This window comes from Varroa jacobsoni, unplaced genomic scaffold, assembly GCF_002532875.2.
Source record: "Varroa jacobsoni isolate VJ856 unplaced genomic scaffold, vjacob_1.0 contig02544, whole genome shotgun sequence".
NCBI classification, from domain to species: Eukaryota; Metazoa; Arthropoda; class Arachnida; order Mesostigmata; family Varroidae; genus Varroa; species Varroa jacobsoni.
In genome coordinates, this window is record NW_019214836.1 from 1 (window position 1) to 15,361 (window position 15,361).

At 40.4% G+C, this 15,361-nt stretch overlaps 2 protein-coding genes and 1 long non-coding RNA gene across 4 annotated transcripts; 1 reads left to right on the forward strand and 2 right to left on the reverse strand.

Moving 5' to 3' along the window:
• Positions 1-117: 117 nt before the first annotated feature.
• Positions 118-3,340, reverse strand: LOC111272536 (uncharacterized). Its single transcript, XR_002687580.1, has 2 exons — positions 3,209-3,340; positions 118-438 (listed from the first exon to the last, which is right to left on the reverse strand). It is a non-coding gene; the product is annotated as an uncharacterized LOC111272536 (long non-coding RNA).
• On the forward strand, positions 276-11,564 carry LOC111272534 (chondroitin sulfate proteoglycan 4). The gene is made up of 6 exons (XM_022854039.2): positions 276-458; positions 867-1,023; positions 2,794-2,916; positions 3,477-3,722; positions 4,779-7,749; positions 10,155-11,564. Exons 1-5 carry the CDS (start codon positions 276-278, stop codon positions 7,073-7,075), a joined length of 3,006 nt encoding a protein of 1,001 aa, XP_022709774.1. The 3' UTR covers positions 7,076-7,749; positions 10,155-11,564.
• A 767-nt stretch (positions 11,565-12,331) lies between these two features.
• On the reverse strand, positions 12,332-15,197 carry LOC111272535 (HIG1 domain family member 1A, mitochondrial-like). 2 transcript variants are annotated; one of them, XM_086973336.1, is made up of 3 exons: positions 15,047-15,197; positions 14,180-14,322; positions 12,332-13,261 (listed from the first exon to the last, which is right to left on the reverse strand). In XM_086973336.1, exons 2-3 carry the CDS (start codon positions 14,301-14,303, stop codon positions 13,038-13,040), a joined length of 348 nt encoding a protein of 115 aa, XP_086829462.1. In that variant the 5' UTR covers positions 14,304-14,322; positions 15,047-15,197; the 3' UTR covers positions 12,332-13,037. The 2 variants fall into 2 exon arrangements, with proteins under 2 accessions (XP_086829462.1, XP_086829461.1); XM_086973335.1 differs by having other exon boundaries at positions 15,019-15,191.
• Between the last annotated feature and the right edge of the window lie 164 nt (positions 15,198-15,361).

The window sequence follows — 15,361 nt, forward strand, 5'->3', positions numbered from 1 at the left end:
CACTAATTGTTTAAGAAATCTCGAGCCTTCTAGATAAGCGTACAGCGCAAATTATTAAAAAGATTTTCATTCTTTCTGGAATAATACACTATTCCCCTCACCAAAAATAGCCTTAAATACTTTCCAACCAGAACCGTCCGCAAGAGGGGGTCCTAATTTTCTTTATTTTTATCAACTTGACGCAAGTAGGGTTGCTAAGGAAGAAAGTACAATACACATTTCATTGTTATATCGTGCAAGTTTCAAGTCGGATGTCGTCATTTCCTGAATGATGTATGGTGCAAATGTCTTCAGGTCGTGTGAAATACGTCCACTCGGGAGCTCCAGGCGTTGACGGCTTCGTAGTTGACGCTTCCAATGGCTTCAGTCGAATGGCAGGTATTGAAGTGCGACTCGGGGCAATACTAAGAGACATTTCTCTGAGAACTCAAAACCTCACTGTAGAAGAAGGAGGGCAGGTATGTTATCATTCCAATTATCAAAAGAAAGGGGGCTTATAATAGTATGTTAAACGTACTGGAAACGATCGTATTGGCAATCGTATTCTATTGAATAACTAATTCTGTAAATAATTAAGGATAAGATATTGTGAATCCGAATAGGCTTCAAAGCACCCACGCGGTGAACTCCAGAGTCAAGCAGAAAAACTATGCACCACCAATGATCAGTTCTATCGTTTCGTTAAGTGACGCATAATTTATTTCGGGAAAGATCTAATGAAATTTAATTGAACGCTTTAGGACTTTTTCGTTTATGCAGACACATTAGCATTAAGTTCATAATTACACGTTGACGTAACAAAATTGCATCTTAAAAAAACACCCCATTGGATACATTGCTGTAGCCTACTCTCCATCGTATTTTAGGTGACTATTACTGTTGAGTACCTGTCGCTACCAGCAGATGCAGGAAGCCCAGATGTAATTAGCGAGTATATTGTAATTGAACCCCCGAAGCATGGCACTATTGTGACCAAAGACAAAAGCGTGGTAAATAATTTCACTCCAAAGCAGGTTCAGAAAGGTGAGTCTTCCGCTTAGTATACCTTGTTATATATACATCCCAATCCACTTGTCCTATTATGTACGAGAGTACTACCAATATCTTTTTATTCACGCTATTATCAGTAGTAAATAGGTAGCAGTATTGCTAGATGTGAATATCATATTTTTATAGAAACATCGAAAGTAGTTCCAGTCGTCTGCGTTTACCGCTAAAAACTTCTAAAAGCGATAGGCAATATTCATCTATTTGATGATAGCCGAGCACTAGATTTAAGTCGGCCCGCCTGTAACGAAGCTCCAACGAAGGGTATGATAATTCAATGAACGTTTGTTCTTGATCCGCTGTGCTATTCGACCGCTTAATACGGTCGTCTAGACATAGACGGGACACCAGTATGCTCTTCAATTTATGGTAGCTGTTTCCTCGCGCAAGCTCCTTTTCTTGCTTCTTGCGAAAAACGTTACGGACAACAGTGTAATAGGCAATAGTCACTGGTGGGCCCGATCGGTATGTTTTCGGTATAGGCGTTGCCGGGCGTGTGGTTAGTGTTCGCACGCTGGGATTATCGAATATTTGTTTGTTCGAAAGCTACGCCAATAGAGACTGAGCTATTGTAATAAATGTTTCGCATCAGTAAGGCATAGGACTAATTCTGATTTGGCAAAAAAAGTTGGCCTATTCACAATATTGGTAGCATCAGTAGTAAGCATTGGTAGCATCATAAGATAATCGTTCGGTACGTAGCGATTCAGTGCGGTGTTTAGATTTATGTATGAGTTCGTTAAAATCACTTCAGTCACAAACAGAAGAAAGATGATTGGTTTAAGAAACAGATAATATTAATTCCTGAGTATAGAAAAATAATGGAAAACGTATGTTATATAGTAAAGCTATTAATACATGCGGTTCGTTTCGATTTTTTATCTATGAGAAGAAGAGATTTTCTTTGCCAACAAAATTTCCGAGCTAAACATAAAAACGATGTTACAATACATCGTTCCTATATATAAGCAGATATGACACGATTATACCTAAGGTGATATCTCCTTAACAATCATTCGCTTATTAAAGGACAACAGATGCCTCCGCACAATGTTTCGCTATCGTAAAACTCTCCTTACAAACATTACGGTATAAACATCAAGGTGAACGCAAACAATATAAAACTTCTGCATTTTCCGCATGCCTACCACATTGTCGTAATCGCGACTCGGCTACAATAAGTCAGATTGCAGTTTCTGCAAGACTCTAATCGTTCTACGTAAACGAACTAAAGTTACTGATCGGCTTCCACTACCCCAAAGATCAGGGATATTTTGTTTTTCCCACACACGTTAATGTTTCGAGCCAAAATCGGATGAAAGCTTCAACTCGCACCATCAAAATGTTTTAGTTTATAAATTAGCAATTCGGATTGAACCTTCCATCACGATAAACTGTACTACCGAGTTTTCTACGATGACGAAACTCAACACAGATAACAGCCACAATATAGTTAAAGTGACACATTGCGTAACTCAGGATAAAAGGGACACTTTATTATTAGTTTGTTTGTACAATTTGTCAGTCCGTTATCGAAACGACGTCCACAACTCATTTACGACTCCGACGTCTAACCTCGATGCCGTTCTATTTATAAAAATTCGACCCCCCCCCCCCCCCGAGGAGTAGAGTTAGCTATGCATCAAACCCCCTACCCAGCGTACTAGTTAATCACGGGTCCATCTCTAATGTAACTCACTTCACTTGTTAATACTGTTGTTGACTGTTTGTTATGTGTGATAACAGGCGAGATTGAATACGAACACAATGGCGATGAAAGACTCATTGATTTTTTCACTGTTATCGGACGAGCTAATGCCCTCGGAAAAGAGACCGCCCCAGCTACAATACATGTCAAAATACAGCCGGGTAAGTCTACAAATACGGCGGAAGGGAAACGGTAGTGAGGGTTCAATGCAGCTAGTCTCAGCTATCTGCACCTCGATTGATCTCTAAAACAAGTTACTAACGAACCACTGTTAAAAACTCATATTTATGTATCACTTATAAAATTTAAATTAACATTTATATGTCCTTATGAAAATGTTTATATATGAATCAGTGTTCTTGAAAACTATTAATGTTAAACCTTATAATGAAACTATCCTGACGACTCAGATTTACAACAAGCTCTAGCGAATTGCGCTGCTAAGTTGGCTACCTGACTTTTTGCAGTGGGTTGAGATGTGCTGAGCCAGACGTATGTATGTCACAATCTATTATCACTAAATAGCCCCTTCGTAATAAGCAGACGTCATTTCCTTAGTAACATCGCCAAACACGACCCTTCTCTGTACCCTGTAAACCGAAAAGAACAATAGAAAAAGATATTTCGGATCCGTTTTTATTCGATTTCGAAACAATGCTGTCTCCTATACTTTAACTGGCTGTCGACATGCACCCTGTTCGGGGATCCCTGTATTTTGTAGTGAACGACGAGATCCCACAAATTGTGGAGAACGTCGGTTTGGAATTATGGGAAGGCGAGTGGGCAGTAATAACCAACGAACGCTTAGCCGCCGTCGACGAAGATACGCCACCTGAAGATGTACGCTTCACGCTGACCCAGCCCCCGAGCAACGGTTTCGTAGCACTGGTTACCAACATCGGTCAACCAATTTTGACCTTCACGCAGGCCGAAATTAACCGAAACGTGATCGTATTTTCACACACGGGTAAGAAACGACCACAACATACATTGCTTAAAGATGTTTAGCATTTACGATAAACAACAATTATTAGAGGGACGAAAATTTAAGCAAAATAACAGTTTATAAAACGATTTTATTTTTACATTTTCCAAAAATAGGAACGTTTTAAATTTACTTGTCGCTTACTTTCCCACTGTTTCCACATTATATGTATATATATATATATATATATATATATATATATATATATATTAGTGTTGTATAATATAATATGCTATAATGCTATACGTCTAAAACGCAATAGTTATAACAATGACTACTGTGATGCCTCAAATAGTTCTATTGGTTAATATTAGAAGAGTCTATTTTTTATTTATAGTATCGTACTAAACGAGTAGAGAAATGGTATTAGAAAGAAAATGCTATTTTTATAGAAAAAATATTATAAAAAACAGTAACTCTTTATTATATATATATATATATATATATATATATATATATATATATATATATCCATTTGCATTTAAATGCACATGCACGTGTCCTTGATTTGATAACGACCCTCAATTATTATTGTTTATTTACAAAAGCAACATTTACCTTAACTTATAGCATGAATAACTATTGGAAAACGACGATTTCCCGTAAACCTACTGCCATCGCGTGTATTAGCTGAGCATCTGCGTAAGGGCCTGCCTTCCTATTGGACCTTCTACTATTTGTTTCTGTATATCAGTAGTGGCCTGAAGCAGAAGCTCTGCTCATCGGTCATTTGACTATGAGCATATAATAAAACAGCGTTGTTTACGGACTATGCGGGCTGCAAACAGGTGAAATAGGTTGACTGTGTTGAGTTGTTTACAAAAACTATTACTAGTGACACTATTTCACCTTTTAGTAAATAGAAAAATTAAAAGTTTTGGGTTCTTCATACATTTCACGAAATATTTGATGAGGTACGAGTCGAACTTACATTTGCGATGCAGACTTCCAACCTTCATCGTGTAAACGACACAGATTTCGTCATAATTATGACGAAAAACACTTACATATTCGTTGGTTTTCCTGGGACTCTTGCAGGACCCGAAGCCGGTGGCTTCAAGTTTCAAGTGGACGATGGTTCGAACACAGTTATGGGACAAAAGTTCACAGTCAAAGCGAAGGAGATTGTCGTCAATCTGACACGCAATGAGCGTCTACGTGTTGAGCCAGGAGGACAGCAAAGCATCACATCAGATCATCTGAAGGCCATATCGACAATGCGGCCGAAAAATTCAACTTCTCTAATTACGTATGCAGTGTCGAAAGAGCCTCAATTTGGACGAGTTTTGTTAGAGAAACTGGACGGCACCCTCGAAACTATTAGCGAATTTACACAGGACCAAATCGACCAAACGCTTGTACTCTATGAGAACACTTCGCCAACGAAGAACGACTCGTTCGAGTTTAGCGTTTCTACGAATACTGGCAAATTAAACAAGGAACTGCATACGTTTACAATCGATGTGTCGCCTAAGAGCATTATCGACTCGCCGATTGTCGTTCAAGCAAAAGAAGGCAATTTGGCCGCGCTTCGCGGAGATATTCTAGCAATTGGCAACGTCCTTCCAAAGGCCAACATCTCTGTAATTCGGCAACCACTTCATGGTTGGATTGGACTTGACGGACCAAAGGGCGTCGAGCCAACGGAAGTGTTTAGCGACGAGGACATAAATCACGGTCGCGTCTGGTACAATCATGACGATAGTGAAACGTTTGAGGATAAATTTGTCGTATCAGTCCAGCGACTGGAAAAGGTAGGGGAGCCACTCAACATTTCAGTGTTCGTCGAAATTGAGCCCGTTAATGATCAGCCGCCGATGCTCAAAACTGAAGCGCCGGTTGTGGAGATTGTCGAAGGCCAACACACAACTTTAACGAGAGATATGCTCTACACGGAGGACGCCGACAATATCAGCTCGCAAGTTGTATATAATCTAGATTATACCGACCTCGTGACTTTCATTAAGAACGATTCAAATCCTGTGTGGACATTTACTCAACAGGATATTGATGAGATGCGAATTTCCGTCTCGTGCAATAATACCGAGGCCAATGCAATATTCGAAATAAAATTTCAGGTCGATGACGGTATTCATGCGGCACATCACGCCGTGCTAACGGTAACAGTAAAGCCACCGATATTGACGACGACGAGGAATTCCGAGGTAATACTAACACAAGGGTCGTTCTATCGTGAAATAACTAACTTTGAACTAGACGTCGAAACAGACAGTAAACGAGAAGAATGTTGGTACGACGTAATTCAGCCGCCTGAAAATGGGCACATTCACCTTCTCGGCAATAACACAACTGTGTTCCGTCAGGAAGATGTCGACACGGGCAGTGTTCAGTATGTGCAAGTAAACAATATTACAGCCACCGAGGATTTCTTTTTGGTTGATATACACTGTCAGAGCGCAACTCTGAAAGCAATTCGGGTTAACGTGACCGTTATTGCCCTAGTCAACCAAGAACGGCTTCTGGAAGTCCCCTTGCACAGTCGTGGCATTATTGGTAAGCGCCATCTTGACGCGAGCAAGGTCGCGGCCAAACACCAGAGCAACCCTCGCTTTCATATCACCCGAAAGCCGAAAAATGGTATTGTTGGCAAGCTCGGCGTAGGCCCCGTGGATCAGTTCACGCATGAAGACGTCCTCAATTCACAAGTGTACTATCAGTCGCGTGGAGGCAGTGCACCGTCCGAGGACAGCTTCGAGTTCAAGCTATGCTCCCCGGGCGTACAGCCTGGAAAGGGCCAGCTAATTATTGTTGTCACCCGGCCTTCCAGCGTTCCCGAGGTAGATGATTCGGTTCCGATGACAACGCCGGATGTGCCTGTTAGCGTGGAAGTGCCTGTAGCATCGACAACGACTGTGTCGTTGCTTGAGTTGGACCGGAGCCAGGTTCACCAGGTAATCCTGCTTTTATCTCTAGTCGCCGTGGCAATCGTAGTTATTTCGGTGGCATTTGTCTTCCTTCTCTGCAAGGTTGTGCGCCTGTCGAGCGCGTCGTCATGCAAGAGCCAAGGAGGTGGCAGTAACAGCAGCACGTACGTGTCGAACAGTGGATTTCTTGATCAGGACGAAGTAGACCGCTTTATAGCGCAAACCGCGCCCCCACCACCGCCCCAGTTGCGAATCGGAATGACGGCAGATCACGGCGTGGAAACGCCGGTCATCCTCGATTACACGGCATCGCTGCAGGACAACCACAACACGGCCATGCAGCTCGAATGCCAAAGCGGCACTGGGCGCGAGGCTGAGGAATCTGATTCGAAAGAAGGCGGGGCCTCATCTCCTATTCCGGTTTTACGTAAGAATCAGTATTGGGTTTGATGTTTAGAGGCCCCGCCGGGGCCTGACCACGTTGTATATAGCCCTCAAGCCACCCCACCTCAACAGATTTTTAATAATACTTCCGCTACCATATCCAGCATGGATCATCATATTGTGGAACAGCGAGAGATGCATGAGTCACCTTCGCAACATCAAAAACAAATACAACTTATGCAGCAACAACAGTCGTTGTTAGTCCATCATCAGTCTTCTCCAATACCGATTATTTACGCACCTCATGCATCCGTATCATCGTCTCATCACGTTGCTCATCTTATTCAGCCACCATCAACGCCATTCAGTACCCTCGAGCCGATACCTGCTGAGAGCGAGGAAGCGCTAGACTCAATGCCTGCCGATCCGTCAGCGACAGCAGCATTCGCTTACTCGGTCCCGTTAGTGTACGGCATTGATGATTTCGACAATTCCGGTGTGGAGAGCCGCGAAGGCGGTAGTGATGAGGTTGATGAGGAAACTAAACGGCGCCAGCAGAGCATCGAACGTCAATACGATATGCGTCCATACCAGCATCGGCTCGACGAACCTGCTAAATCGGATCAGCAGCTAGCTAACAAGAGCAGTTCGGTCGACAACGAAAAGGGGCGTGCCCCGCTACAAGACTGGCTGGGACCATCCAGCTTAGTCTGAACTTCGTACTATATTACTATTGCATGGTAAGAGACATCAACTAGAAGCACAACAGCAAATTCGTACGTAACGACATTTGCATTACACATTTGTACACACGCGGAAGCCAATTTCGGACGTGCCGTGCGTATAATGTCGAAAAAAAAAAAACAAGACAGTATCAAACACTTGCTAGTTGTTGCTTATGTTCTAAGAAGAAACCAGCGAAGGCAACCTTCTGTTCTAATGGCCGATAACGTGAGCGGCCTTGTCTACCGCAATATTATGTAGAACACTGGGTTGGTTGACTGTAATGACGGTGCCGCTAACAGCGACCATGTAACTAAATAGTAGCTGACTGATCAAGTTCTTAACTAACGACAACTAACCTATGACTCGTAATAGCACCTGAAGAAGTACACGATCGAGCAAGTATTACGGCTGGAGCGATATCAATGCAATTATTAAGATTACGATCATTATTATAGGTATTATTACTGTTCAGGTTGTTATTATTATCGTAATATTATGATCACATAGTGATACGATGATAAAGTGCATAATGTCATACCAATTACCCAAACACCTATTACCCGCTTACAAATAGCATTGCAAACGTAGATTGCTAGATAAATTTCCGAATAATATAATGCTGCTTGTCATTATCAGCCCAAGATTTAGGCAACCATTTATCATTAACCGCTGTTCGTTCAAAATCTGTTCGTTGATGAAGACGTAGATAGAATAATTTCATAGCGAAGAACCGGTCTAAGGTTTCAAACACCTATTTATACCTATATTTCGTACCAAAAAACCATCCCTGCCTACCTACCTGCCTGCCTGCCTATCTACGGTCCACTCGTCAAAAGGCTAAAAAAATCTCAATTGCTAGTGCAATGAAAACGCACTCGGTACTCGGTACCTGTTCAAATCCACCGCTGCACGTACAAGCCGCAGATTGTGGCCACTAACTAGCTCCTACTAACTTTGGTCTAACCAGTGCATATCCGACTAACAGCGTAACGCAAACGTAGCCAACGACGCTCAAGCTAAATGCTTGATTTTCCTTCTGGGTCAAGCTTAGCGGCCCAATAACAAATACGAGCCTTTCTTTGTAACGAGGGCAGAAGACTCGCTGTATCTGCACATATGTCAGTATTCGCCGTGCTAACCTAGTATACAGCATAAGTAACACTATAAATGTTTGAAATAACACAGCGTCTTAATTCGGTTGGCCGTTGGTGTCGTCCTTGGAATCAGTTTCGAACGACCGATTATATGACATCGTAGAATACAACCCAGCTGAAATTTCCAGCTAAAACGAACGGAAAAAAGAGCTCTGGGCTGTTCATGAAAAAAATACCTTAACAGTTAGTCCCAGTTAACTGAACACACAGAGCTAACATTTGAAGTCTCCGCTAGTCTGTATGTGGTGCCAATTTTGCTCCAGTACACAACCCCAGGGGGTAACGCTTGCATGATAATAAGATAGCATTTCATAAATTAATCATGAGCGATTAATGTAAATTTTTCGTCAACGATCTAATAAGATATTTGTAATCAGTGACTAATAATAGCAGCAATACTACTGCTTGCTACCAACAGCCACCAGGAGCTTCCACAATCAGCTGTCTCACCTCACAACGATAACCGTTCATCACAGTGCATTGATTAAACGGCATAATGTGTATATATATATACACATATATACACACATATATAAACATATGTGTGTATATATATATATATATATATATATATATATATATATACATATATATTATCGTAGTTCAGTAATGCATTCGTCGCTCACCGTCTTCACTTATCAATACAGAATGCCGTATAAAAATGCAAAAATGGCACATAACCAAGGCAGATGGTACAGATATGGGTACGATAAATGGCTGATGGTAACTGACCCTAAAATGTGCTGAGTTGTTTTCTAGTTCTACTATTTTTGTCTATTCAAACTACTCTCACCCGCTCTTCGTTTAGTGTTTAAGATGATATAACCAAAATAATGATGAGGAACACAATGATAATAATAATATATAGATATAAGTCATACAATTGTAGTATTATATTATAATAATGGCAATAATCATAATTGATTAATGAAATATTAATTGATGCCTGATTAGAAAATGCGTAAAGATGAATGAGAACTCTCGAGTCTGCCAGAAGTGTAGTACAGAAATAAACATAGACAAACAAATGCCCTCTATAACTAAGAACATCATGCATCATCAAGCGTTGGACTATTGAGCTATGAGGTAGATATATGGAAAATAATGATAAGGATGAGACGCATATGTAGGAATACTTCGTTTATTGTACCCATCACATGTATACATGTATTGTATCAGTGCATAAGAAATGAGATAGACAGAGCGTACGATAAAAGAAAATCGAGAACTATCCAGAATTGTCTCTGGCGTATTTCATTATTCAGAGCCTGGGAAAATCTACTCATCACGTAGACGGCCCTTCTACGCAGCTTCTCACAATCACTGGACCCAGAGAGGGCGTGACGATTTGTGCACCGCGCACAAGCGCAACGCTTAAAAACGGACACGTCCAACGCGAAAGCGACGCGCCATGCTTCGGGCATCATGACAACAACTATTTCTACGACTAAAACAAGTACTTCGATAATAGCAATGACGATCGCAACTCTAATAAAATAGACACAACCAAACATCAAGCGAACCTCAGAGACAGGAACGACTTCAATCAAATAGCAAAACATGGAAAACACAATAGAAAGATACAGTATTAAAAGTATATCAACTAACTATAAGGAAACAGAGTTATTATTAAAAAAAAAAACAGGCAATACATAGAATTGAAGCTCACGAGAAAGCAGCTCTCAGAGCGGATTACAATAACATTTCTGCACAGAGCTCTAAAATCTTTTGAACAAACACAAAGATCTGCGGTGTCTTCTCGAAGAACTACCAGTAAGCTTATCCAAAAAAATTTCTTTTTTTTTTTTTAAGAAAAAATTGTCACTCTGTCATTTCCCCAGCTTCCACACTCTCAAAGACGATGCTTCCAAAACTTCGTTCTCGTACTTTGGCTTTTCGGCAATGTAAGCTCCCTTCTAGATACACTGAATGTTATGCCGGTGTAACTCTCTAAGAAGTCGTAATTCCTGCTTAAGCGATTTCCTTCTGCCTGCAGACCCAATTTTTTTTTAATTTCATATCAGTCACCTAGTGATATGCCTGGTGTTAAGCGACTGTTAATTAATATAAATGCTAGTAATAGTAACAGAAATAATGGAACTGTGCGTAAGATCAATAACTAATATAAATAATAAGCAAAAAAACTGAACAGTTGAAAGGAACTATTCCTGTTCTCCTGTCCCGTCTCGTCCATCAATGACGACGAAGGGAAGGTTAAAACGGTAGAGAGAGAGAGAGGAAGAGCGAGAGAGCATGCAAATTTCGAAAAGTTATTGTTAGCGGAAACGCCGTTTCTTTGACTGCATGCATCTCGTACACCAAGCAATCACATGGCTCTCCACGTACAATGCCTGACGAGTGTGTGTCTCGGCGAGACAATTGTTGTATCTAGCGCCCACCGAAGCAACCGTATTAGTAATAACGTCAAGAAGCAACGATTGTACGTGAGCACGTTATTAATGGCTGCAACAAAGCGTTTTCTAACTTACACTTCTGTGATACAACAGTAACTAGACTATAAAATGATGACGATAGTTGATAAAAGACAAACACTACACAGCAGAAACAACAAAAACACAAAGCAAGAACAAAATACAACACAGACAACTGTGCACTAAGAAGAATAGCTAAGCGAATCAATGATTGAATAAAGTAATATCCTTTTGTATTCTATAGTCAATATTTTTTACTTTCAACTCGTTTCACGTAAGGCACCTTCCGCACTGGATCGTAAGACTCGTAATAGCGAATTCGCTCTAAAGAGAACTGTAAATAGATATAGTCAGGATTGGCAGCCAAATAAGCTTGTCCTTTAATTGATATTAGTTCGAAAAAGAAACACTTGAGTCGCTTTACTGCTTTGACAATTAGCATCAAAAAATTAGGTACTAACCGAGCGAACATCAAAGCGATCTCACGAGAAACATCTACAGCTTAGGCAAGAACGAATCGAGTCGTTGTTACAAATGAGCATATATTCGGTACGTATGGGGTGCAGAGGCTCGAAAAACAAATGCGCCTTAACGCTACACTAGAAAAAGGTAAGTATAATAAATAGATTTTCCCCTGCTAAAAATTTCTAGTTAAAACTGATCTAGACTGATCGATAGCTTTCCAAAAGGCGATTATAAGAAACTGAACCTCTTAGATGTCCCAGGAATCCCATAGATCTGACGTTTTCATATAGTTACGACGAACCGATAACGCTTCACAGAAATGATATGCGGCATGTAGTAGTTTTACTGTGAGCCACTTGCCTAAGTAAGTACAGCATCTATGTCGCAGTCTCCATTCAAAAATTAGATAAATAATCAAACTAGCGTATAGTATAGTTATATAATAATTATCGAATTCGTTTCACCATTTCGTTTGATGTCGAAGGTGAGCGTCTCAATTATGCTATTTATCGTACTCCATGCATGTGTACAGCCAAATACAACAATTTAGACCCAACAACATACATACTTTATTTTTAATAAAGCAAATCTCAACGAAAAAAAACAGCAGTTAATTCCTAAATATCGCTTCTTCCTAACCTATTTCGTTTACTTTTAAATATCTTACACACTTAGTAAGTATTGCCATACTTTGGTGTATCCTTGATACTGTTACAATCCAGCAAGAGATGCCAATACACCCAATAATAACGTCACAGCAACCACTGCTATCATCGCAGCTTGCTATGCCGGTTATTATTTTTTAGGTTATTAGTACCGAATAATTTTTTTGGAAATGCTAGACTATTTCACTGGCTTGTCATCCACAATAATTTTCAATTTTTTCGACAGGATCAGGACTTTTCTTTTTAGGAACTGCGCTTCGCAAAAAAGGCACTATCTATTAACGAACAGCTGCAATCGAACCGGAGATAGGTCGTTTCGTAATATTACCTCTCTATTTTAATCAAATTCCTAAAGGTGCGTATCCTTCTTACAGTTAAGCAAAAGTTGTCAATGCGGGCCGCCACTATACAAATTAGTTGTAGTTTTTTTCTGCCGTCAATCGACTGCTGTCCCTGCAGACTGACCAACGGTGATGGTAATTTTTTTCACTTAATTTCCTTCAAGTTCAAACTCAACCCACATTTGGAAGTTATTAATCACTGTACTATGGGCGATTCCGAGTTTTTAGGCTCAGTAAATTCCGTTTTAATTTTTTGGGCTAAATTCGCTTCGGGTATTTTGTTCACGCTGAGTATCTTGTGTCTTTTTAAGCCTGTTGTAGAGTTGGTAACTACAACCGAGCATCAGCATTCCGACTACGGCGCTCTGAGCGGCAAGTCGAAGCTGAATAATGAACAACGATGGTCTTATTGACCGTTTCTTGAATGAATGGATGCCATACGCGACGATTCCAACCCAGCCGGCCAGTCCTATGATGAAAAAAGGAACCGAATTAGAAACTAGAAACCTGCTTCTATCTAAAAAAGTTTATATTACAAAGCACATTGCCGAAATGAGACCAATGCATGCGTGTAATATATTTTGTCATGTAATGTCTACGTCTTATAAAGTACATAGAAAAAAACTTGGATGTTTTTTGTATATACTTGGTGTATATATTGGCTTAACAGTCAATCTTGGCAATCATTGTTATAGACGAATTGATTTACAGTATGTTTGTATATTTTTCGAGAGCCCGCAAATTTACATCCGTTTGTTGCACATGTTAGATAGGATAACGGGTCTCAAGGTCAATGTGACGAAACTGAAGTCTTTCAGAATTTCCAGACGACACATGCATAGACACACTATTGAGGTCGAGCTGGTCTTAAAGACCTCAACTATAAATATGTCCACAAGGTCGTCACACACTAAAAGAGCCTTACCATGCTGTATCTGATGTTCAGCTCACAACAGCCCCAAGTGTGCCATCACGTGTCAATGTGAGCAAATAAACCTGAAATTTGGAAGTACAACGCCTTCTCCGGGTGTGTCTTCTACTTCAGTTACGCTCTAGTGGTCAGGTAGTACATTAATAAATACAAGGTTTAAGCCAAGATAAAATCTCTAAGGACAGTACTAACCAGAAAACGCATTATCGCTGGTTATGCTTAACGTGAGCAGCCGATTGAGAAGCGAACATTTTGGTCATCAGCTTCGTCCATTATATAGCCGTATAATAATAAGGTTATTGCTAAAAGGTTCTGTATTTTAATTAGGTAAGATTAAAAGAATGAAACGTGTGAAAAATAAATTCCACCTAAAACAGAGGCAAATCTACTGCTTGAGGCGTTACCAGTTTTAAACGACATCTTTAAAAGGTGCAAGACACAGTCACAGATACCTACCGACAACCACTAACGGCGATTCTTTAAATTTATGTGCAAATCTGCTATGGAAACTTTCCTCGGCGGACTCGCTCGTATCGAAGATCTCTCTTGTGGTCATCTCCTGTCCTGATGCGGGCTTCATCTGACAGAGACACGATTCACTGTGGATTCGATATGACACTCCTTAATCTAATTGCCAGTAAATCTTCCGCAATAATCACCTACCTTATCACATTATACATGGATAGTAACACTGTTATACATTATTCGCATGGTAATTTAATGTAAACCCAAACAAACCTTTAACACACATGCTATCTAACTGTAATACAGTTTCATTACGAACTGGACAATTTCACATGGCTGAGATGGACAGATGATTAGAGAGACTGAACAAGCTACAGCAAGCAGTTTGCTTCTTGAACGAGCTAATTTACTTAGAGATCACGGTTCCTTTCGTCTAAGGGCCAACGCTTTCTGATCAAGCTGATTTTAAGGCTAATCTTGGCGCTTTCGTAAAACGCCGTTTCGATTGTTCAAAAACGAATAGTTTCACGTAAATAAGCCTACGTAAGGACAGCACGGCCGCGCTGGTCAGTCACCCGCTGCCTGCAGTTACGGAAAATGAAAGGCGCTCAGCGAATGACAATTAGTGAAAACATGTAGAAACATTCGAATAATGAAAAATGTCTTATGGAAATTCCTTGCACGAAGAAAGTGAATTCTAACTGGCTGGAAATTCCAATCCAAATCGAATACACATCAACCACGTTAAAAGCACTGATAAGCGGTCAATGTATGGAGATGCTGAAATATCGGGTCTACAGGAAAAACAGGACACCAGCACTAATACTTACAGTTATGACGAGAAAAAGGAGAACTTACTCGCGGCAGTAGCTTAGAATCAAAAATAGAGTTCACTACCAATCATTGTACAGTGTCTTATGCACCGGACGAAAATAAGATGACCCAATGTATCGTGGCGGTTGAATGGATGGTCTTTAGGCTGCAGCGGACTAGCACAAGGCGCGCTATGTTCTAATTATGTTTGGATGATGTAATGTGATAGAGAAGTCCTCGTCAAGCCGGATGTTTCGTCAGTGCAAACAGATAAAGTTACGGGTCTTGTTTTTAATTGTTCAAATTGACCTTTTAGAATAAAGATGCGTCAGCAAAATATGCTTAGATCATGTTATCTAT